Genomic DNA, 23340 nt, shown 5'->3' with positions numbered 1-23340 from the left:
AAAATCCAGCCTTCATCTAATTTCATGCATCTTACCATCATCTGAGTAAATGGAGATAGCTGACGTGCACCACTACAGCAAATGGTCAAGAAATCTTTGCTGTAACATTAATCTGAGCTGACGGTCCTCACAAACACATGGATAACACAACCTCCTTCTCAAGAGCACAACATGCTAAATAACCAGCACAGCAATCCAGCTGAAGCGAGACCTGGCTTGCAAACAAGGAACCTACATTAAGAGCAACAAAACCAAAACACCCTGAGCAACTTCAAGTTTACCAGCAAACAACATATGCATTAAGAAGTGGTATTTGCTACTGCAAAAAGAGAGCTGCCCAACACCAAGCCTAGGACAGCTTTGTTGCTGTACAGCACTTTGCACGCAGAGTCCTGTTTGCAACACCTATTCCAACATAACTGCCAGGGTGCACACCTGCTGCTTGTTGGAATTGTCGTCATGCATTGACACACGATGGGAGACAGCTGTGACAAGTCCAGCAAAAACAAAGAGCAACAGGCTGTTTGTACCAAAACAGGGACATAACTGGGTGGGCAAAAAGAAATTCACAAAAATGCCACCCTTAAGTATGCTTTTACTGTGCCAGTAAGCACACTTAACACGTGCTCCAAGATAGCTGAAACTTGCAGCCTGCTCAAACAATTATGTTGTACACAGTGTTCAGATGCCCCTAGTCCCAGACATAAGGATTACAGAAAAATATCCAGCTTCCTCACCTGATAAACACACAGAATTAGTTTGGTCAACCCATCATACTACAAAGGCCCTTAAAACTCAGCCTCCAAATCAAGTGTACATTTACAGATTCAACAGCTTCTATGTATGTATTCACAAATCATTGTCTTCAACCAAATCCCCTCTTCTCTCATTAAATGGGTTGTATTCAGAATTATAATTTCAAATTGGACTGCATTGCTACACAATGTTTTTCCCTGTTGTTAACTGCATGTTGACAAGAAGCAACTAAGGCAAAACAACAGAAGAGATGCACTTGCTTCTCGTCCCTGACCTACCGTATGGCTTAACAGTTAATTAGGTGCACGTACATGATGCAGTTTCCTCTAGATTGAATATGTAGCAACCTGTTTGCAACTGGTGCATGTGGTAAGATTTCCTGCAAGCAGTGCATTGACTAGCACTCCATGAGCTCACACAGTTGCTTACTTATATCCCCAAGTTCACCCAAGTCTCAAGTGGTGCACTTCACTTAGACTTCTGACAAATCTGTAAACTATAGATCTGAGATTCACGTTAGAAACACGAAGTCACTGAGGGGCTGACATTGTTCCTATTGAATGGAATTATTTCAGATCAAAAGCAATCACCCCCTAAAGCAAACCAAAAAAATAATTTAAAACAGACACCCAGACCCTACAAAGAAGCCACTACTGGATAACCCGTCAAACTAAGTATCCTCAACAGGCACGTGTATTTCTATCCTAGACTCAGAGGAAACCCAAGCCTCATGGAAGCCCTGCCATTTGCTTCCATGCAGTCAGCATTTTAGTTTTGGTTCTTGATTCAAAGCTCAGTCAAGCAGACTGAAGTCTTTCGTCTAACTTCAAAGGGCACTGTTTCAGTCTCTGGATAAGCAGACAGGTTCCCAAAGTTTATGAGATTCCTAAGAGGTTTCCACCACACACAGCAAAGGAAGCAAAGATGAAAGAAAAGTACGCACCTGTGAGCAGAGCAGAATGAGCATGTCAGACACACATTTAAGTACTGGTAACCACATTATTTGCAAAGTTATGAAAACACCCTGGCTTCTGTCATCATCTGTACCATTCCAGTGTTCTGAAGTTAACTGTATATTCCATCTGAGATATGCACGTTCAGCGTATCTAGGGAATAAGACTCCTCAGACAGCTATACAGCAGTAAATTTAGCTTGAGTTCCAGATTGTTTTTGCCTCCCCAAATCCAAATAGCATCAAGTATCACTAGTGTTAGGTGCTACACATGAGCAGCACTGAAAGAGGTTTCTACCTCAAAATACTTGAGGGTAAATTATAAAGTCCATGTAACAAGCAAAATACAGGAAGAGAATAGTACTGTTGTAAGAAAACACAGAATATCCCGAGTTGGAAGGGGCCCACAAGGATCAAGTCCAACTCCTGGCTCCACAAAGGACCACCCAAAAAAACAGACCATATGTCTGAGAGTGTTGTCCAAATGCTTCTTGAACTCTGGCAGGCTTGGTGCTGTGACCATGGCCCTGGGGAGCCTGTTCCAGTGCCTGACCAGCCTCTCACTGAAGAGTTTTTTTCCTAATAATCAGCCTGAATACAAAATATGAATACAAGCCATGAATCAAAGAGATTAAGACATCCTGCAGCTGTAGTTAAAATTTGACATTCAACCACAATGGCTTTCACCAACACAGTCTACAGTGCTTTTAAAAGCTTTAGTCTACATAGCTCTAGATGGTCTAGATCTAGAAATATGAAAAAGATAGCTCCTTAAATAGCTTTTCATGTGTCAGAATAACTACACGAGTCCAGGCAGCTTTACTACTAATAGTTGGACAAGGATACTATAGCTTTTCCTGAAGCTAACCCTTAAGCTTTTTTTCAGCAGCTGTGAAAAAAGTAGAGGTATCTTGTTCTAGACTTAAGAGCATTTTGTATCTTCTGTGAGGATCAGCATGATTGCAAGCTTCCTACATGGTGTGCCAAGATACAAATCTTTATACAGAATCACAAAGTGGTCAAGTTTGGAAAATAATCTTCCCTGCTAAAAGAAGGGTCAACTAGAGTAGGTTGCTCAGAACTTTATAGAATCATGGAATGGTTTGGGTTGGAAGGAACCTTAAAAATCACCCAGCTCCAAACACCTGCTACAGACAGGAACACCTCCCACCAGACCAGGCTGCCCAAAGCCCCATCCGGCCTGGCCTTGGAACACTTCCAGGGATGGGGCATCCACAGTTTCTCTGAGTAGCCTGTTCCAATGCCTCACCACCCTATGCGTGAAGAATTTCTTCCTAATAACCAATCTATATCTACCCTCTTTTAGTCCAAAACCATTACTCCTAGTCCTATCTCTACATTCCATGATAAAGAGTCCCTTCCCAGCTTTTCTGTAGGCCCTCTTTAGGTAGTAGCAGGCCTAAGGTCTCCCTGGAGCCTACTCTTCTCCAGAATGAAGAACCCCAACAACCTTGCCCAGTCAGGTTTTGGCTAGTTATACGACTGAGTTACAGCCAAGTATGTAAGAATGACAACAAATTATTAGCTTTGCATCAATTCACAATTAAGTGATATATTTAAGAGTCTGTAGTATTTCAAAGTTCATTAAAGGAATATCATCTGTAAAAGAAAAAAAAGTTGAGCAGTTGTTCATAAAACACCTTTGCCACTGAGCTATAGTACACATACACTGTAAGACAGACGCTGTGGTACTATAGCATTTTCTCACAAGCCAAAAGACAACTTCCTTTTAGCTTTCAACCTTATATTCATCCCAATTTTGTGTTTTCCCTCTACATAGGTCTGCAGTTTTTAAACACTCCCTTAATCACTACAGCTAACACAGAGTGGTGAAACAGAAACATCAGCATCAATCTCACCTGACACAAAAAATCTTCAGCCCACAGAACTCCTCCACACAGCTGTGCTAAAAAAAATGCAACTTCCTTATAACCACCACAATCAACCACAATACAGGAAGTCCTCTTCATCCCTATTCCCTCTACCTGTCTGCCCAAACCTTTGAGCAAAGAAGGCATCTTCAATGAGGTGCTGGCAGTCCAACTGTCTGAACTGTCCCTAATCACTACATGGTATTTCCTGGGAAGAATGCCATTCTCCTCTACACTTAAGCTTCATGGATCCTTCAGAACATGCATGGCTTGAAACTCAAGGAGATGCAAAAGTGTGGCAAGCCAGGGAACAGAAAAGGACTTAACATGTCTCTAATGCTAGACTCAGCTGAGCACTTGACTACAAGCAAGCATAACAGCTCTTTGAAGAACAGGACCAAAAAAGGGTTGCTAAATAAGGCAAACAATACACGTGTTTCAGTTTGATAAACTTTTTTTTAACATTTGCTGTCTGCTTGTACCATTCATAGGCTCTCAAAAGATAAGCATGGAATGAAAAGGCTCAAGTCTCGTCTCCAACAGAATAAGATGTATGGGTGTTTTATTGTTTAGTTAATACTACAGTGCCTATTCTCAGCAAATGTTTTTATACTTAGTAAAGACAAGAGACAACACTTCAGATGAAGACTAGACCACTCATTAAATCCCTTTAAATGAGTTTTAACTGACAGCTGGACAGATTTTTTTTGTTGTTCTTAAAAAAATCAGACTAGGCACAAATAGTGCCAAAAAGGAAGAGCAAGGATATAGTGTACCACAGTAAGAACGCACAGACAGCTAATTTATCATATTTTTTATTTATTTTACTTTACATTTAAATCTTACTAAAGATAAGCAAATAAATGAAAAAAATTACAATTGCTTTTTTGCAACTCTTCCAAACACAGGCCTTTGAACTTTTGTGCTTTGTTTAAAGGGACACAAAAGACATGTTTCTACACAACAAAAATTCCTTTCTTGTTACCAATATATTTAAAAATACTATCTTTTTCCCCAGTGTGTATATGCCAACTTGCCTTTCTTTTTCCTACCCACCCCCACTTCATGCTGCCTAGTTTTTGTACTTGATTTAGTCTTGAACTGTCAACAAACTGGCTAGTTTCACATTCTAATTCTTCTGCATTGATCTAATACAGTTTTGTAGATCACTGTCCCAAACACTACAGGGTTTAACTCTAAAACAGCTTTGTAACTGGGGAGGGGTGTCCTTTTCATTTCTGCAAAGGTTTTACATGTTCTTTTTAATGAGGGATCACATGAGGATGGCAGATGCAATGTGTTTAGCTGGCCAAGCGCTGCTCAGGCTAGCAGGGCAGAGTAGCATTTGAGGCCAGCTAGTGACTAACCAATGTTTCTGTTCATACAGCCTCCAATGGGAGAACAAGCGAGGAGGCATCTGGGATAACGAAGTCGAGAGGCCTGGGCAGGCACTTGGGAAAAGGAGACACCTTTCCCTTTCCCCAACCTAGATTTACACAGGAGTCATCATTATTGTGTCACTCTCAGCTGGTAAGAATATGATTCTACAGCCAGTAATAATGGGAGATATTGTTCCTCATGTAACTTGGGGCACAAACATGGGTGGAGGTGGGAGTCAAAAGAAGCGCAGGAGCTACATATCATGTCCTTAGCCAGCCCTGCAGGTTTGATCTGACAGTCTTTCAGCCGCAGAGCTTCTCCTGACTTCAATCACCAGATTTAACAGAGTTCCACTTGCCATGCAATGACATTGTGGGGCTAGCTGATCAAGGCTGCAGCTGTCCATGATTGACCCAGTCTGTGGATGAACAATGTATACTTAGCAGACAAGGAACTAGCACCGTAGCAATAACGAATTTGTAGCTCAACGACATTTTGTTACAGACTGACAAAGCACAGCTGGGAGCCCGACCGGGATGTTCTCTACTACACTCCTGACTATAATCCTGTTTTGGGAAATAACATGTTTGTTCAGAGTAATCCAACTCCAGCTCAGGTTCCTCTGCCATAATTTCAACCACCACCATACATTTCTCTTTTGATCTATTTCCCTTTCTTTCTGTACCAACCATTTGGAGATGCTGCAGGTTGTTTCCAAAATGTGATGTGATGAGAACCTGCAAGTGACCCGTTTTCATTCGCTCTGCCAAAGCTAGGCACTTTCCCTTCCAGAGCTAGCAGATAGCAGGCATCCCACAAGAACCCAGTTATTCCTTCACACAGAACAGATACCAGCTTCAACATACCCAACAGCTTCAACTGTCCCTGCAATCCCTTTCAGACCTTTCCTTTTTCCTTTCTGTTTTCCCCTATCCTTATCTCTAAGTCCTTGCTCACATGTTTTCTCCATTACGTTTTCCTTCCATCACTAAAAGAGATGCTACATCACTTATGTGTCACTTTGGCCCCCTCATAGAGGGCTGAAATGCACAAGAATTAAAGTTCACATGAATAAAGTAATTTTTTTTTACTCTAAGTACATTCCTGTTGTCAATAATGTCGAAGAGACACTACGTGATGTCAAGATATTCACACTGAACTGACTGCAACAGGCAGCAAGTCTTACTCTGTGGACTGTAAGACTCTGAATACATTTCACTTTTTTGCACAAACATGTAAGTTTTGCCTGGGAGAGCAGGCTGACTAGAGCAGAGTTGTACTCTGTCCAGAACTGGAGGCGTGACGCCAAACAGCTCCCATGCTGAAAATGCAGTGGAAGGTAAAATCCTCAACTCCAGACAGAGGGAGGCAGAAGCAGGAGCCATCACATTTGTTTCAAGAGAGAGGATAAATCCTCCTTTTCCAAGAGGAGGTGGAGGAGAACGTCCAATACATTCCAGACAGTAAGTCTCCTCCTACACACTGTATAGTGGAATCCAAAGATCCAAAGACACTTACACACAAGTTTCAGTAGTTCATTTTCTAAATAACTGGGGAGAATGATCAGAAAACATTGCTATTCCATTTTATAGCCAGAGCGAATTTTGTATGCCTTTTTTGTAACAATTACCCTGGTAGAAAATAATATGTGTACACAGGGTGGACAGAACAATTTTCAACAATCCCATGTTCCTTTTTAGGTCAATTGCAGTTTTCAGTGGACCAAAAAAAAAGACTATTTAAAAGAGATTCTGCTTCATTATTTTTAAAGTTGCCCCACCCAAATTTTGTTCTCCCACACACTCACTCACTCACTCCAGAGCACATGGGAACACAGCAATTTCAGTGGAATGTATCCCAGCAATCTTTCAGTTCCAGACCCCCACATAGCATTTTATACTACAAAAACTGTTAAATAGGAACCTACTAGTTAGAACATTGGGCATTAAAAAGAAGTGCCAAGCCTTAATTAGCATAGCCTCTAGGTTAAGACTGAGATATTTTATACTACAGCGTACCTAACTGCCTCATTACTTCAAGATTTATGGAACAATGACTACAACACAGGCCAAAAAGAAGAAATTTCCATACGAACTGAGAACTTTTCCTCCCTCATTTGATAGCAAAACAAATAGGCATTTCCAGAAATACCAGAAGTTTGAGCTGGCAATTAGCATTGGGAAATCCCAGCCTGTCTTGGCTCTGCTTCTGACAATAGTTACTTTTTCCGCTAAACTGCACAGTCAATTCTAAATTTTAAAGACACTCTAATATTTTAATTATTCAATATTGAAGGTATGCAGAAACAAATCCCAATTCTGATCTTCCTCTTGCCCAGTCAACAGGGGCTATGTTGTCAAATCACAAGAAATGTTTATCAGCTGATCTTCAATACTCACAGCAAACAGTCCTAAAAATTTTCAGTTATTTTCCCACTGATATAAGTCAGTGTGAAAAAAATCCAATCCATCACAACCTTCACATCCTTTTTCTAGAAGAATTATAAATAATGTTAAAAACAAATCACCTAACCAGGTCACCTAGGTTCCTACGATATCTTAGTATCAAAGAGCAAGATATGCAAATGTATGTAGGTGCCCACAAATTTGGACGAGCATCTTGTCATATTTAAGAAGCAGACAAAACATGTTTAGACAGGTTTGATATCTGTGTACATTTGAAAATCCACCCAGCCCTGATCTGCCTGTTTCAGATTCTAGACCCTTTTGAAGTCAGACCACAAACTGACTAATTACTACAGAAAGCATTCAAATCTAAAATATTAACAACAATTAAGAGGCTCATTTAAACACCTGTAACACTGGTTTTAATTGGATTATTTCACATTCTGCTTCTCCAGACAGAAACACTGAAGAACTTCTGAATTTATGGTTAAAGACACCTATTCTCCACCATATTCCTACAGTCTATTCCTGCAGATAAAATTCCTACAGGCAGTCCGTAAATAAATTCAAGCTCTGAAATGATAGCTCCTAATATTAACACACCACCTTTTTTAAGTATCACGTGTAACAGGTGCCTTGAAACAATTAAAATGGCCATCCATTGGTCTGCTTTCAGGTGTTACCAACAGTAGATTTTGAGTTTGATAACGAGGAGCAAAGAAGTAAGGAAAGAACTGAGAAAAAACAGCTCCCCAGGCAGAAAAAGAGCCTAGCTGCTTTGTCAAGACATATGTGCAATTTCTGTCATTTTGTCTACAGATACTTGAGTATGCACAACCACTACCTGCCTTCTAGTCTCAGTGTTTGCTCCCACCTATGCATCCTCTTCACATTTCTAGACTACATACATCCTCCTGTAACTGTACATCACACTTTGACAATGCTTGTTTGTGACAGAGCTATAAATCTCACTCCTCCACTTCAAATACACATGTTCACATGGCAACAGTCACCCTAAGGAAGGATTTCACAGCAATTAAATGTGTCAAGGGAAAAAAGATTCTCCAGTTAATGGAGCTGCCTGTGCACACAGACAGTGAATCAGGCAAAGGAGAGGGGAGCTGAGTAGCAAAAGCATAAAATGCAAAGCTACAAGAGGACTAATGCTCTTGTCTCTCAGCTGTGGACTACACCAATTCTGCTAAATATCAGAATTAGCAGCCTTTTACTCCTGTGTTCCTGCAACTCCTTTGCTGTCATTCTCAGCCCAGTGCTTTTTAGGCCAATAATCTGAAGGCGTGATCTGACAACACAGCTAAAACAAGCAAAGAAAGGGAAGTCCTGCTGCTCCTCCTCATTTCACCATTCCTCTCAGAGCTGACCACACAGAGAGACAAAGCAGGGAGTTAACCAGCTAACCCCACAATGTAATTTCCATCGCTTTAGGTTCCTGAACTGACTCACTGTTACCCTCAACAAGGTTCAAACATCCTTAAAAACAGAAGGGCAGAGATAAAAGAAGAAGGAGCAGGGCCATCTCTTTTGAAGCTGCAAGAGTGGTACAGACATGGCACTAAAGCAAAGCCCCAGAGCAGGGAGACTTATACCTATGGCTAAGTATCAGCAGTTGTGCCCACTTTCAATTCAGCCATTCCAGAGCAGCTTAGAGAGCTTTAATATACCACTAAAGTTGCCTACCCGGTCTTAGCTTTAGCATACAGTTTTGTTATCAGACTTACTGCTAGAGAAGTGTTTGAGTAATTCCTGTCTCCCACGCACACCTTAAAGACTTATTCCTACTCCTCCCCTCTTCCTATGTTTTTTTTATGCTAACAATGAGGCTAAAAAGAGAGGTACCATTCCCTACCCCAAGACACCTCCAGTTCTACAGAATAAGACATTAAAGATTTCCTCCAGAATGCAGTACAGGGTAGGCAGAATGAGAGGGGAAAAAAAAAAAAAAAGAATCCCTCTATCCCTGCTGACTTTTCTCTTATCCCCATCCTGAAAGCAGTTACCACATTTTATATAAATTGAGATACAAATAAGACTAATTCCAATTAAAACCACCTCCTTGTCCTCCTCCCAAATTATAGCTAAGGGCAGCTTCTAGAAACTAAAGAAGAGGAAGATAATTTTCCTTGCTTATCATGCACGAAATACAGAACAGCTCCTGTTGGCTGTTTTGAATTATGCCCTTAAGGTTTGGCTTCAACACTGAGGAAATAAGACTGTCTTGAGTTTAGACTGCTGTGCTTGTAGAGCTACATATCTAAACATTAGGTATCTTAAAAATCCTTTGTGGTCAACTTTGCAAGTTTGTTTCCAGCCAGTAGACAGCAGTAGTATCAAAACAGCAATTACTTTCAGACCTCCCTTGGTTTTGGGGAGAGGTATGGGTGAGCTGTCAAGGCCAGGCGAGTAAGAAGTGAACCAGTGGAATTTATAACAGTGGGTGGACTAGCTACAGCAAGATCTAGTTGCATCACGCATGTCACTTAGCCTTTGCTCTAGAGCAGCAGCCCAGCCAACAAGCATAAAAGTGTGAATGAAGTCATCCTAACACACAGGCACACCTAACTTCCATTAATATCAAGTGTGTTCATGCTTTAGCCAAGGGACTCCTCTCGTTACTCAAGCAGATGCCTAAAGGAAGTTTTACTGGTGTTGGTCAACTCGAACAGCAACTGCTGCTACTCTTCGCATCAGTGGTGGCAATTTCTGACCACCAAGTAAGCAACTGAAGACCGAGAGGCATATGGAGTTAGATAACTGTGCCACTGGTCAACCTGTCCTGGTGAACAGCAAAAGCCAAGTATCTCTTAAACAGTTTAAAGTGTTTCACTCTGCTCACAAAGTTTGGTTGACATATTTAGCTTGGTCATAGAGTTTAGCAAGGCCTCTTGCTAAAACGAAGGAGTAGAACAACCAGCAGAACTGTTGCTACAGTGCCAGCACAGCAGCTGCCCGCACCAGATGCTAACCAGCAGTTCAAAAACTTTATATGCTGTAATCAGCACATCTACAGATCACGGCACAACATCTCTTCCTTCTTTCCAGCTACTGAAGCTCATTACAAGCTGAGACCACTAGACTAGAGAGACCACCCTAACTCTGTGCCACAGACCATCTTTACATAATAGTGCAGCTTGTACTGCTCCCAAGTGCAGTGTGTGATGAATATCAAAACTTCTAAAGAAGCTTTACTTTCAAATCTGATGTATATTCATCAAACTTGGCTGCTCTAAGATCCTGTGGGAATCTGGCAACAACAAACAACACCACATCATTTCTCTCAAAGCAGCACGCAAGTTGCAGAAGGATGAAACGTCACATTCTTTGTTGATCATGGAGTTTTTTTTTGTTGTTTGGTTGTGGTTTTTTTGTTTGTTTTTGTTTGGTTGATTGGTTGTTTTTTTAAATTCCACACAAAATCAGGAAAGTCAATTAAATCCAAAGTCACCTACATCACTGACTGCTCACTGCACTATCACATGAGCATCAACATTAGTGCATAGCAAGAAGCTGGAATGAGTAGCAGTAGGAAGAGGAAGAGAAGGACAGGACCAGACTACAGCAGTCCCACTGCTCCAAGGGTAGTACACTTGCTATACAATTTCAAGCTTGGGTCCCCCCGATACTACCATTAGCAAGAGACAACATGTAAAACGCAGGATTATGTCTCTCTAAATGCAGCTGTGAAGAGCGTCCTGTAGGACCTCCGTATTTATGCCTCCTGTCCTCACTGATCAAGCCTTGTATCCACCTCTCCTGTCACGCTGGAATTGATAAGCCACATCTTGCCCTAACTGTACAGCTGGTTCCTGTATTCTTGCTGACAAAGAAACCCCGACACAGGCTGGGGAGACCTTTTGTTAAGTGCTGAAACACCACACTGATAAGAATGATGATATGTTTAGACAGAAGTATGATTGGGCAGTAAAGTCCTTACTAGGCGTAATCCTGTACCTGGAACCAAGTTTCAGTCTGGGCACCAGCACAATCCAACAGAAGTTCTGCAGACCCTATATGTACATGTTTGATTCAGTTATTCCAAAAAGGGAGCAAGGTAGTGAAATACCATTACTTTGCATAACAGAGACTTGCACTCCAAAATAGAAACAGCCTACTACATGCTGTACTCAGCTGTTGCCTTTGTGCTTGGAAAAAAAGCTGTTATTCTCTGTAATTCATTAACCTACAACCTTATCAAGGTGGGAGTGAAGAACTTGTTTCCAGCATGGAAACCAGCAATCAAACCGAGCAGAAATACTTACGTCACTCTTCCTGAACTTTGCTTTTAAGCTCTTCATGCTGATCACATTCAACCTTCCAAATTTTTGAGGAGCTTTTTATCCTTCTTCAATATCTAAACAAACAGAAAAGAGAAATAAGATTCCAACTTGATACCTTTCAGTTCATTGGCAGACAAGTCTGAATTGAATTTGCATACGTATATCACCCTTTGAGGGTTTAGCCCTCAAGCTCTAAAAAAGATTAACAGCCAGCTAAGAGAAGTGTTCTGTACTTCCAAACTTGAAAGCAAGCCTAAGTCTGATCACAGAAGAACAGAGGAGGCCTTTGCCAAAAACTCAAATGTACATCACATTATTACTTCCTACCTGTCACTATAAGTACATCACTCACACATTCATACACGTAGCACCTCTCTCCCCCCACATCCAATTTTAACATTAATGTCAAGGCAGCCATTTGTAAAGAAGAAAAAGCAGAAAGATATATGTACAGTCATTCAATTAAAACCTCACTATCCTACAATTGCGGGTCTGTATTAGGTAGCCAAAGTACTACGTGCACAAATTTAACCACTAACCAATTCTGAAGTACACCAAAACCATGCATGACACACACTAGTTAGGTCAATGCAACGTAGCAGGTAGAACCATCTAAGCAAGAGGGGTCATCACTGGAAGAACTGTTTCATACTTTTCCCCAAAAGAAATTGTATGTTTATTCTTGCAATCGTAGCTATTTTTAATTTGACAATGCGCTATCAATTACAAACAGACATATTCCCCCTTCCTCTCTTTCAAATGAAGAAAAGCAGCAGTAACACAAACATATACATCCAGCATTAAAGAAAAGCTGCAAACTTTTACAGGGAAATGGGGAAATAGCATCTAGAGCAAAGTTTCCTACAGCAAGTTACAATATACAACAATCCAAGATAAATGTAAATGAGGAAAACATAATAAAGTAGCATGGTGATGTGTTTATTCACATACAACAGTAGAAAAACTTAATGAAACAACTTGTGGACTGGACAAAGCCACCTGTACAAAAAGTGTTCCAGCTTTCTTGTTCTACAGTGTGCTCACTGGAATAGCCCACACACCCCATCTACATAGTTTAGCTGTTCTACAAATTCCTGCTGAAAGAAAAGTTTAAAGTGAAGGGTGTTCAGCTGTATAAACTTCCTCCCTCCACCGTGGAAAAAAAAAAAAAAAAAAAGGAGAAAAATGCTATGAGTCTAGCCAAATAAATAACTGAAAAGAAGACTGAAACATAAATTCAAATAGGTCATGGTGGGTCACTAATGTTTTGCATCACTCTTCAGAAACAGCAGATTACAGTTTGATTGGCAAAGTAAGATTCAATTATTCCATAAGAGAAAGTCCCTTGTTATTATGAAGAAAGTTGCTACATTCTATATGATTCCTCTACTATGAGCGAGTTTCAAAATGTAACTATGCTGTATGCTCTTTATAGAATATATAAAAACGCTCCCACAGAACAGAACACGGAGCACCATTCAGGAAGAGGAATTAGCACTAAATAAACATGTCACTTTGTTCAAACCCATATTTAATTGGCAGCCATTTGAGACACACACAAGTACATTTCTTTAAAAAAAAAATAAACAAAACAAACAAACAAAAAAAATCCCATACACTGCAGATACACAAATACATTTCCCACAGACCTCCAACAGGTAATTTGGATGGGATAATTCTATAGGCTGTTAAAATATCATTAACTCTAATTATATGACTCTAAGTCTAATTAAATAATCATCCTAAAGTCATGTCAGATTCCTGACTGCTTCCACATAATACAAACATTGGGTTTTACTCTAAGTTCTTGCTGTTCATCTCAAGGTACGGGACCACAGAGAATGAGATTGTGGCATTGTGTTTAAATCTTTATCGTGCAAGGGAGAAAACTGCAGAAGCTTTTCACTCCCTGCCTTAAGTGACAATTTCTTAGCTTTCTCCTGGGCTGAATGAACTAAAAAATTGGAAGCTCTGAAAAAGCAAAAAGAAAGAATTATTTTAGATTGCTCTGATAGAAGCATAACGCTTTATTTCTGCTACACCTATTCAAACTTTCAGGAAAGTGTGAAACTGCAGAACAGCTATCATAACCTGCAGTGGAAATGAGCCTGAACCTCAGCAAGAGCCCAATAATCTCTTAACTCATTCTCTAGCAACACCAAGGATAACGAGCCTTGCAAAGACCAGAAATGCCACAGTATAGACAAGACAAATGCCATTATATTTATCTAGCCTTCTTTATATACCACACCAGCAAAAGTTTTTTGGGGAAAAAAGATTTAAAAGAACTTTAAGCTGAGAAACATCACACAGTATCCTACATAATCCAAGTTTAACAGGCCTTTTTAAAATTAGAATTTAAACAAAAAGGCATTCAGTTTAAATAGCTTATTTATTAAGGTAAAAACAAAGTTTTTGCATGGGGAATTAAAAACATGAAGTCTTTCCTCACAGACAGATTGCCAAAGAATTGCCTGCTATAGGTCATCTTTCCCCTTCCCACCCCCTACAGCATTTTTGGCTCCCACAAACGAAATATTTGTTATAGCTCCCATGGAAATGAAGTACTGAAGTACAGACCTATGGGAAAGATGGCAAATCCTTGTAGGTATACGCACAGAAGAGCTGCAAAGCTGAACTCTCTTCTGCAAGGAACCTGTAGCAGTCTAACAAGCTTTGCAAGCACTCCCAGTATGTTACTTTTCCCAGTTTCAGGAAGGAAGAAGGGAGGTGAGCTGTGTTTCTGCTAGAAGCCAACTTATTTTTTCCCACAGGATACTTCACTTCTTGCGTAAGTGCATTTTATACATTAAATTTGAAACTTAAATCCACAGCATAATTAAAAAAGCATGCACAAGCACACAAAAACAGCATTCCTAAGTTTAGTGTGTGTCACATCTGTATTTTTTCCATAAAAGATAGTTAAACACAAACATTAAGATTACAGCTCATGTATCATAATGCCCATAATCCCTCAGCTGTAGAGATAAAAACCCATGAAGCAGTGAGGGCTGTCTTTTCTTGGCACAGTTTAAAGGAGGAAGTCACCTCTCAAAGGGTGTAATTATTGGAACTGATGCAAAAAGAGGTCAACATTCTGATTCAGCAGAGCTTTATGACAACTGCTCATTTGCCAGAGGGGGGATAAAGGAAGCACTGTTAATAAACTCCTGTTTTACAAGACAGGAAACGACAACTAGAAATTCACTATGGAGAATCAAGACACTTCAAAACTATTTCTGCAATGAATCACAGGTATTAACAAGAAGCAAGTTCTACCTATGGCGGCATTTCTCCCCTTTCAAAACAAGTGTGGTAATAAATCCTCAGGGCTGCATTTTGTAGCTGCAGCAAGTTTTGCAGTAGAGAATTGCTTAACTCCAGAGATTCTCAACAGCTAATGCTGATCACATGTTTTTAAACACTATCTCCAAAATGAAATATCTGGTCCTCTATCTCATCTTCCTTTAGCTTAATATTAATAGCTTTCAAGAAGACAAGCCACAGAAAACATCTTAAGGTCGACGGTAAACCTATCTAGCTAAAAACAAGAGACATTGAAGTGGCAGTAATCTTCAGTCTCAATAATTTCATTGAAACTGTGTCTTAAAAGACAATAGACTCTTCGGGTTTAAATATAGGAAGCAGATTAAGATAATCTCCTCTACTGATTCACAGTAAGATTTGGGCAAACCACAGTAAACAACCATACTGATATTTTTTTCCCTCTTTCACTAGTTCACAGCAAAACCAGAGCAGGGCCTTTCCTGCTCCTTGAATAGCCAAAGATCCACTGAGGCAACAGTAAAACAGCCTTAGGATATTCAATGCATACTGTTCATGGCAATGACTGCTACCCTTTAATAATTGGCACATGCCGAATTTGATTAATTTTAGGTGTCAAAAGTCCTGCATCTCTTTCAGAACATAATGAGAAGCCTCCATGTCAGGCAATGCTATTTTAAAGTAAAACATCATTTACAATGTGAACTAATTTCCCATTCCACTCCCCAAAATATCATATTTTTTCCCCACCATATTAGGCTACAGAAAAGAACTGGAGACTCCATACAAGGTTGGTAGCGTAAGGAGAAACCAACATATATGAAAAAAATGGTCTTGAAGAGTACCATTGCTGCTGTACATTCACATCTCCTTTGTGTAAATACACCTCCTCTCTCAGGGGAAAATAAGAGGTCTCAGAAGTCACTTCTACCTTGCACTGCAGCACCTCAACATCATTTATTCTCCAGATGATCATCATCTTTCCAAACCACAAGCCCTGCTCTGACCCAGGAGAACAAGCCTTTGCAGCAGCCAGCTCTGCATGGCCGCCAGAGGCATCCACAGCACTAGCTTTTCTTCTGCTGCTCCCCTTCAGTACCCAACCCATCAAGTGCTTCACATGCTTCAGCTACCCTGACCTGCAAACCAATACTGAGAACATGCCCAAAAACAAGCTTCTCCTTAGTACTGCCAAAGCCCGCTGCACCACCTGGAGGCATTAGCCACTACCCAGCCTCTTCAGTTTGCACATGACTGCAGGCAAGTCCATATTGTGCTACAAATATCCTCCCAGCACTTCATCTTGGACTACCTTCTCATTTCCATCCTGCTGAGCGTATTCCTCTCTCTACTGCTCAGGCCAAAGCAGGGAAGCATGTACAATCTGACCAAAAGCAATGGGAACATTTCCCCGCTCTTTATCAGCACAACTCAGTTTTTCCGTCTTGAGTAACCCGTCCTCCTCTTCCTCCTCCTATCATAAGAAAAGTCAAATGGAACTTAATGTCACCTATAAAGACAAATAATTCTTGGCTTGGCTAATCTATTATTACTTACCAACGAAAACACACTGAAAAATGCACTGAGAAGCCCAAGTACTACACAAGAATGGGAGTGATTTATATACAGTTAATCCCACTCCAAACAGAATCAGACATCAGAGATAGCAAAGGCCTTGAGTAACTTAGTACTATCCCTCTATCTGTTCACAAATCACTGGCAAAGATGTGCTGAACTGTACAAATTTAAGCATTTGAGCCCAGAAGTTATGGCTCCATACATATTGCGTCACTAACAAATGCAGTTATTGCTCCTCCCTCCAGAATGCTTTGAATCAGCTTTCTACTCTTACATGTCCTTCTGATACTCAAAATTTGCAAATATTTTACTTCATTTCTGATGTATTCAGCTAAAGCAATATCAGCCTCTGGGGATGTAGCACAACAAATAGAATTGTTAGAGTGTGCCCAGAGGAGGACTACAAAGATAATTGAGGGGCTGGAGAACCTCTCCTACAAAGAAATGCTGAGAGAGATGGGGATGCTCAGCCTACACAAGAGAAGGCCCCAGGGTGACCTCATTGCAACCCTTCAGTACTTGAAGGGGACTTACAAAAAAGACGGAAAAAGCAACTCTTTGCTCAAGCAGATAACGACAGGATGAGAGGGAATGGTTTTAAACTAAAAGAGGAGAGATGTAGGCTAGAGGTCAGGAGGAAATTCTTCACTCAGAGGGTGGTGAGGCACTGCAACAGGTTGCCCATAGAGGTTGTGGATGCCCCATCCTTGAAGGTGTTTAAGACCAGGTTCGATGAGGCCCTGAGCAATCTGATCTAGTGGGTGGTGTCCCTGCCCATGGCAGGGGTGTTGGAACTAGCTGGTCTTTGAGGTCCCTTCCAACCCAAGCCATTCTATGATTCCATGAATAAAAACCAATGCACAACGGTTAATGTGGGGATATGTGCAATTTGTTAAACAGTGTTTTCTCCTAGTTCTAGACGAGTAGGAGAAAGTTTGAATCAATAAGGCCTTAGACATAGTGAGTTACACGGGAGAAGATTAGAGAAAAATCATCAAAATGTGACATTGCTCTGATTTGTTTACTTGGCATATTAGACAGCACTCCAGGCAAAATCCTAGCTCAAGAGAAGTCCAAGCAAATTTGTCATTCGCTCATTACACTACAACTTTACTCTGTACTTACTCCAATTCTGTCGTCTTGAAGTATCTGTCAACACACATGCAGCTCACAGTAAGAGACAAGATTTGCTGCATGAGCTGGCACATACTGCTATCTTTCTCCGCTTTCATTTTCCCCACCTCTAAAACAAAAAGCCCCCCTCTACCTTGTGTGCTGCTCCATTTTAGGACAATATTCTCTGGGTTTATTGTACACAAGATAATGTTGCAGTCCTGATGACTTTTCCCATGTTCAATGCTTAGTCCAACAAGGCTAGACTGGAACTGAAGCATAAGGCTACAAATAGAAATAGAGAAAAATGATGCAGAGTTCCACGTGTTAAATGCCAGTTATTTAAATGAGAAACCCACGTGGATAACAACAGCTAGCACTTGTTTATACTTACTGCCTTCCTAGCATTCTGTACCAATCACTCAACTAAGCGCTGTTCAGAATCAGCAAACAATGAGAATCTGCACAGATGCAACCTTAAACCTAAAAAGAGCCAACTTCATCAATGTATAGATGAATATTCCGAAATAGCATCAACGCAGAACAGGCTCCTACTGGGCAGGAGCTGGGAAGACTGGAACATCAATTTAACACCTGCCAAGCCCCACTCCTATAAACTCTGCCCTTAACCTTTTTTTTTTTGAAAGGCCTCGGAAGAATATCCTACTGAAAACTTTCCTAATACAGAAATGTTCAGAGATGGTGCTAATAACAACTCTCCTATTCCCCTTACAAATTTTTGGGTGGGGAAAATATTTTAGTTGGTGAAAGTGCAGAACATTTTTAAATGTTACCTGAAAAAAAGAATTGGGTGTGTTTAGAAATCAAAAATTGAGTACATCCACACGTCATAAAACATATTAGAAATTCAGATTTTCTTCTATTCTGGAAGACTACCAATGCTATAAACAAGCAGAAGATCAGCACCTACATCTTAGTGATAATCAAGTGAGTTTTATCTGATTTCATTTTGGCTGGCGAAACTTTCATTCAATAGTAGCAGCACTGCTAGACAAGTATTGGAGGAGATGCAGTGTGCAGGATACTCTCCCAGGTTTCAGAGACCTGTGAATCTCTAGAACCTCCTTAGAGTTACCCTGGTGGGAACTCAGACAAGTCCTTGCAAACAAGGTTCTCAAAAAGCACTTGAGTGCCAAACTACCCAGAGACTTTTCAGGCTGTCCCAATGCTGCTGGGAATCAGATGTAGGCCATTGTTTCTGCACGCCCATCTGCAATAGCCCACCATCACTCCCTGACACTCAGCAGTTATAAGGAAAGAAGCGGAAAGGTCTCACCTCCTTCTGAAGTCCTACAGAGTCATAGACAGACACAGAAGATCATTTTCTTTGTAGTGACTGGATAAACTTTGCTCTCACCTACAGGTTCAGGTGGAAAACAAATGCAAAAACCCTCCACACATCCTGTTTTACAGAATTTTGAATATAAGCAATGGCTTCCAGGCATAAAACCAAAAAAAGGAAACCATGGCAGCTTTAGAAAGTATGTGTAAGTTATTAGAGCATTCATTTAAAATGCAAGACCTGCTCTATAGAGGAAGGACTTGAGTGAAGATCTAACACTGCCCAGGCAAATGCACTAACCATCAGGGTGCTGGCTCTCCCCTCCAGAAGTGGTCACACCAACTAGCACAGGGCCACCAAGATGACAAAGGGACTGCAGCACCTCTTTCTTCTCCGAGGAGAGGCTGAGAGAGGTGGGACTGCTCAGCCTGGAGAAGAGGGGGCTCAGGTGGGATCTCACTGATGGGGAAGGTACCTGAGGGGAGGGTGCAAAGGGGATGGAGCCAGGCTCTTTTCAGTGGTGCCCAGGGCCAGGACAAGAGGCAATGGACACAAAAAATGGAGCACAGAAGGTTCACAGAAGGTGAGCATCAGGAAGCACTTCTGTGCTGTGCGGGTGATGGAGCACTATGACATGTGGCCCAGAGAGGCTGTGGGGCCTCTCTCCCTGGAGATCTTCAAAAGCTGCCTGGACACAGTCCTGGGCATCCTACTCTGGGTTGGACCAGATGGACCCAGGGGCACCTTCCAACCAACCACTCTGTGATTCTGTGACCGACACCATCACCTCCAGGCATTACTGGACATCGTGGTCTGGATCTCAACATGAGGAAAAGATGCTTTCTTTCACTGCTTTTCATGCTTTTCTGCTCCAGCATTCCTCTGCAGGTGCCTAGATTAGATTTTTACCTTAAGTACCAGTGGAGATCTTCAGTTGCTTTCACGCTTTACCAGCCTCACGTTTGTCAGTGTGACAGTGTCAAGCTTTGCTATAACATATTACCTGAATCGCAGCTATTTGCGCTTTCTTCTACACCCCAAAACTGCATTATTAGGTGACCCTCAAAACATGAGGAGCAGCAAGACTGACAACTCCATAAACAGTCCCCAAGCTACCTTGCATGCAGAGCTATCACCTGCACACATGCATTCACAGGCACCTAGACAGCAACCCCAAGGAACAAGTTAGAGGGACTCGGCTTCCCAGACATGCGGGAAGTACGGGTATTCAAATCCACAACCCCAGAAGATGTAATGGACTGCTCTGCTCCCACCTACCACCCAGCTAATGGAAGCTGCCTGGGATTTTCGGTAGTCTACTATTTCTGCCACTAAGCAAGGCACCAAGCCTTGAATTGATTTGTTCTAATTTTGCTTGTTTTTCCTCTATAGCTATTTCAAGTATTATCCCTACGCAAAAAGAACCAGCCCACAAGCAGCTCTCAAAAGGCATGTGATTAGGGCATTGTTGCAGTAGGATTTACAAATTGCCAACGTCTCACACAAGAAGTTAGCTTTCATGGTCTCCTGGCACTGCTTCCCCATTAAGAAAGGCATAAATCCTTATTAGAGAGGGGGAAAAAACAGCAACGTAACGGGGAGCGTACAAAATAAAAATAAAGATGAGGCAAGTGAGTAAAACCTCCTGTGAAATGCTTACGTCCCTTTGAGAGACCAGCAGCCTCGTCTCTTCTCCACTCGATGCGATCCATTTCTTGGTTCAGGGAAGGAGAGGGGAGGAGATAGCGCTTTACTGCTTCGCTAGCAGATGTGCTCTTGGAAGAGGGAAGAGAACAGCACAGAGCCAATATTTTTAGAGATTGGAGGGATGGACATCTGCTACTGCATAGTGACTTATTGGCACTGAGCTTGGCCTGAACTCAAGAGAATCCTGAGCTCATATCCAGCCACTTTCTACTCAAATGTTCTTTTACTCCGGTTCATACGGCTCTTATGCAATTCTTCTATTAGTAAATAAAATCCCATTGACAGCTTTCCATGAGTGGCCCACAAAAAGAGCCAAGCAGGTCATTGACAGATATTTACTAGCTTCATTTACTCCTAGTTAATCCGGGACATCAGATGGCCCTTCTAAGATGACATATGCGTATTTTTTGGCATTCCATTTATTTTTTTAACTTGAAATAAAACACTCTAATCTTAAACTTGCTGGCATACACTGAAAAAAAAATCAGCTTCTGCAGAAGTAGCACTCCCTCCAGCTAGGCTGCGTTTCACATCAGCTCTGTAACGAGTGCGCTCATGCTCCCTCCAGAAATAAACAGGGGAATGTGCTAAGATCCCGCAGCGCTGATAAAGCGGGATGTCGCCGGACTTTTCACGGTCTCAGGAAAACTTAAGGCTGTCACAAGAAGCCATGGCAGCCTGCGGAAGGCTTTGCCTACCAAGCGCCGTGCAGGAGAAAGGCAAACCTTCTGGTGCTGCTGAGACTTAGAAGAGCAGGGCTCTGCTTAGACTTGACGCGACCCCTCGCGCAGCCCGCCTGCGTTTTAATTACATTTAATTATTGTTATTTCGGAGCAGACACAGGGACCCGTCCCCCCCGACCTCCTTGAGCACCCGCCGCCACCCGAGCGCGGACCCCGGTGGGGAGGGAGGCGGTGCCAGGGGACCCTGGGGACTCCGGTAACATAAAAAAATAATAATCATAAAAAATAAATAAAATTAAAGCCCCTGGGGGAAACCACCCGGCGCGGGAGCCGCCACAAGCCCGTTCCCGGGGCCACCGCTTTGTTCCGCCGAGGGGACCCGCGCAGACGACGCTGGCAAGCAGCTGTCACCCCCGCCAGCCCCCAGGAAACGCAGAGATACACAAATACATATATTTTATATTAAAAAAAATACAACGGCACAGCCCAGCGGCGCCGACTCACGGGCTGCTCCCCGCACCATGCAAACGGGGCTCTCCGGCAGCAACGGGGGCGAGAAGGGAGAAGTTTCCTCCTGTTGCGCCGAGCTGGCGGCTTCTCCCCTCCGGTGCAGCTCCGGAGCAGCTCCTTCCCTGCGTCCTTCCTCCTCCTCCTCCTCCTCTTCCTCCTCCCCCGCCGCCGGCGGCAGCAACAGCCCCCGGGCGGCTGGGGCAGGTGGGCGCCGCACACAAAGCCCCGATTCACGCCGTGCGGGCGTGCGCGCCCCCCCTCCTCCGAGCCACGCTCACCGCATGGAGCCGCAGCAGCAGCAGCAGTCGCCTCCCGCTCCGCTCCGGTTCCGCTCCGGTCCCGCTCCGGCTCCGCTCCGGTTCCCGGCGCTGCGAAGGGCGGAGCGGCGCCGCCGCGCGCCCCGGGACACTCGCGCGCGCGTCACGTGGCGGCGGCGCGCGGAGCCCGCCCGGCCGCTGCGCGGCAGCGCCCCCGCGACCGTTAGCGCTGAGGAGAGGGCTGAGGGGGGCGGCGTGGCGGCGGGAGGGGCTGCGCGCTGCCGTGCCCACCGCTCTCCCACCCCGCCCCGTCCCTCGAATTAACCTTTCTCTTGGCTTAGAAAATGACAAGTGGGCTTGGTAGCTGAGCCAAGGTAGTGATTCACTGGATGTGCTCCAAAAAGTAGCTTTCCTCCTCTCAAAGCTGTGCCTCGTCCGATGGCAAGCCACTGTCCCACCTCCATATCTCACCACGAATATCGCGGTTGCCTTCTAGACCCCGTGGAATTAAGTCTGGACACTTTGTCAACAAAATCACCTCTTACATTGGTGAGCCTCCACCTACTGTCCCACCACAGGAGTCCACTGTCAGCCAAATTCCCACCTCATCTCATTGGAAAAGCCTAGCAGCTAGTCCCACTCACCACAACCACGTTCCCCACCTCAGAAGGTCCCCTACAATCTCTTAATCTTTTCTGTTCCCAGCCATATCCACACATGAAGTGGCAAACAGTAAAGGGGAGGAAGTAAGCACTTGAAAACTTTAGGTCATTATTGTAATAGTGGCAAGTATTATTGAATAAATACACTCGGTTATCGCCAGAAGCATACTTTCCTCTCTGAACGTGCAGTCCTTACCTCGGCCAATTTATTCTGCATGTGTTTTACCTTTGAGAACGGGCGTAATCATGCCGGCCCGGTTACCTCTCCTTTTTCTTGTAAAAAAAACCACCGATGTTAATCTAATATAGTTAATGCTGAAAATTTAATTTGCACAGAAAAAAAAATAATAGGAAAATTAAACTTCTCCAACAATACTATCTCAGCAGCTACAAAACTTGTAATTATTGTGCAATTGTTTTTAATTCCGGTTATTTTTAAAAGTAAAATACACGTGTACAATACTGTTAGAAAATATCCTGCCTGCTTCTTCAAACACCAGCAAAATTACATGTAATTGTGCATGACCAATATAAAAATGATTTAATATGCAAGTATAATCTC

At 42.5% G+C, this 23340-nt stretch overlaps 1 protein-coding gene across 17 annotated transcripts in view; it reads right to left on the bottom strand.

Annotated features, from left to right (window-relative positions):
* The window catches only part of RAI14 (retinoic acid induced 14), an 85867-nt gene extending 63514 nt beyond the window's left edge, over positions 1 to 22353 (bottom strand). For 3 of the 17 annotated variants that reach the window (XM_035563780.2, XM_035563785.1, XM_035563790.2), the window contains exons 1-2: positions 14261 to 14386; positions 11663 to 11754 (exon numbers count right to left, since the gene is read on the bottom strand). In XM_035563780.2, coding sequence (XP_035419673.1) covers positions 11663 to 11698 — 36 coding nt within the window. In that variant the 5' untranslated portion in view covers positions 11699 to 11754; positions 14261 to 14386. Of the gene's footprint in view, positions 1 to 11662; positions 11755 to 14260; positions 14387 to 15896; positions 16222 to 16277; positions 16342 to 21853 lie in introns of those variants that run through there. The other 14 variants (XM_035563777.2, XM_035563793.2, XM_035563779.2 and 11 more) reach the window with 12 other exon arrangements.
* Positions 22354 to 23340: the final 987 nt, after the last annotated feature.

This window comes from Cygnus atratus, chromosome Z (assembly GCF_013377495.2).
Source record: "Cygnus atratus isolate AKBS03 ecotype Queensland, Australia chromosome Z, CAtr_DNAZoo_HiC_assembly, whole genome shotgun sequence".
Classification (NCBI taxonomy): domain Eukaryota; kingdom Metazoa; phylum Chordata; class Aves; order Anseriformes; family Anatidae; genus Cygnus; species Cygnus atratus.
This window is presented reverse-complemented; position numbering and strand designations above follow the sequence as displayed.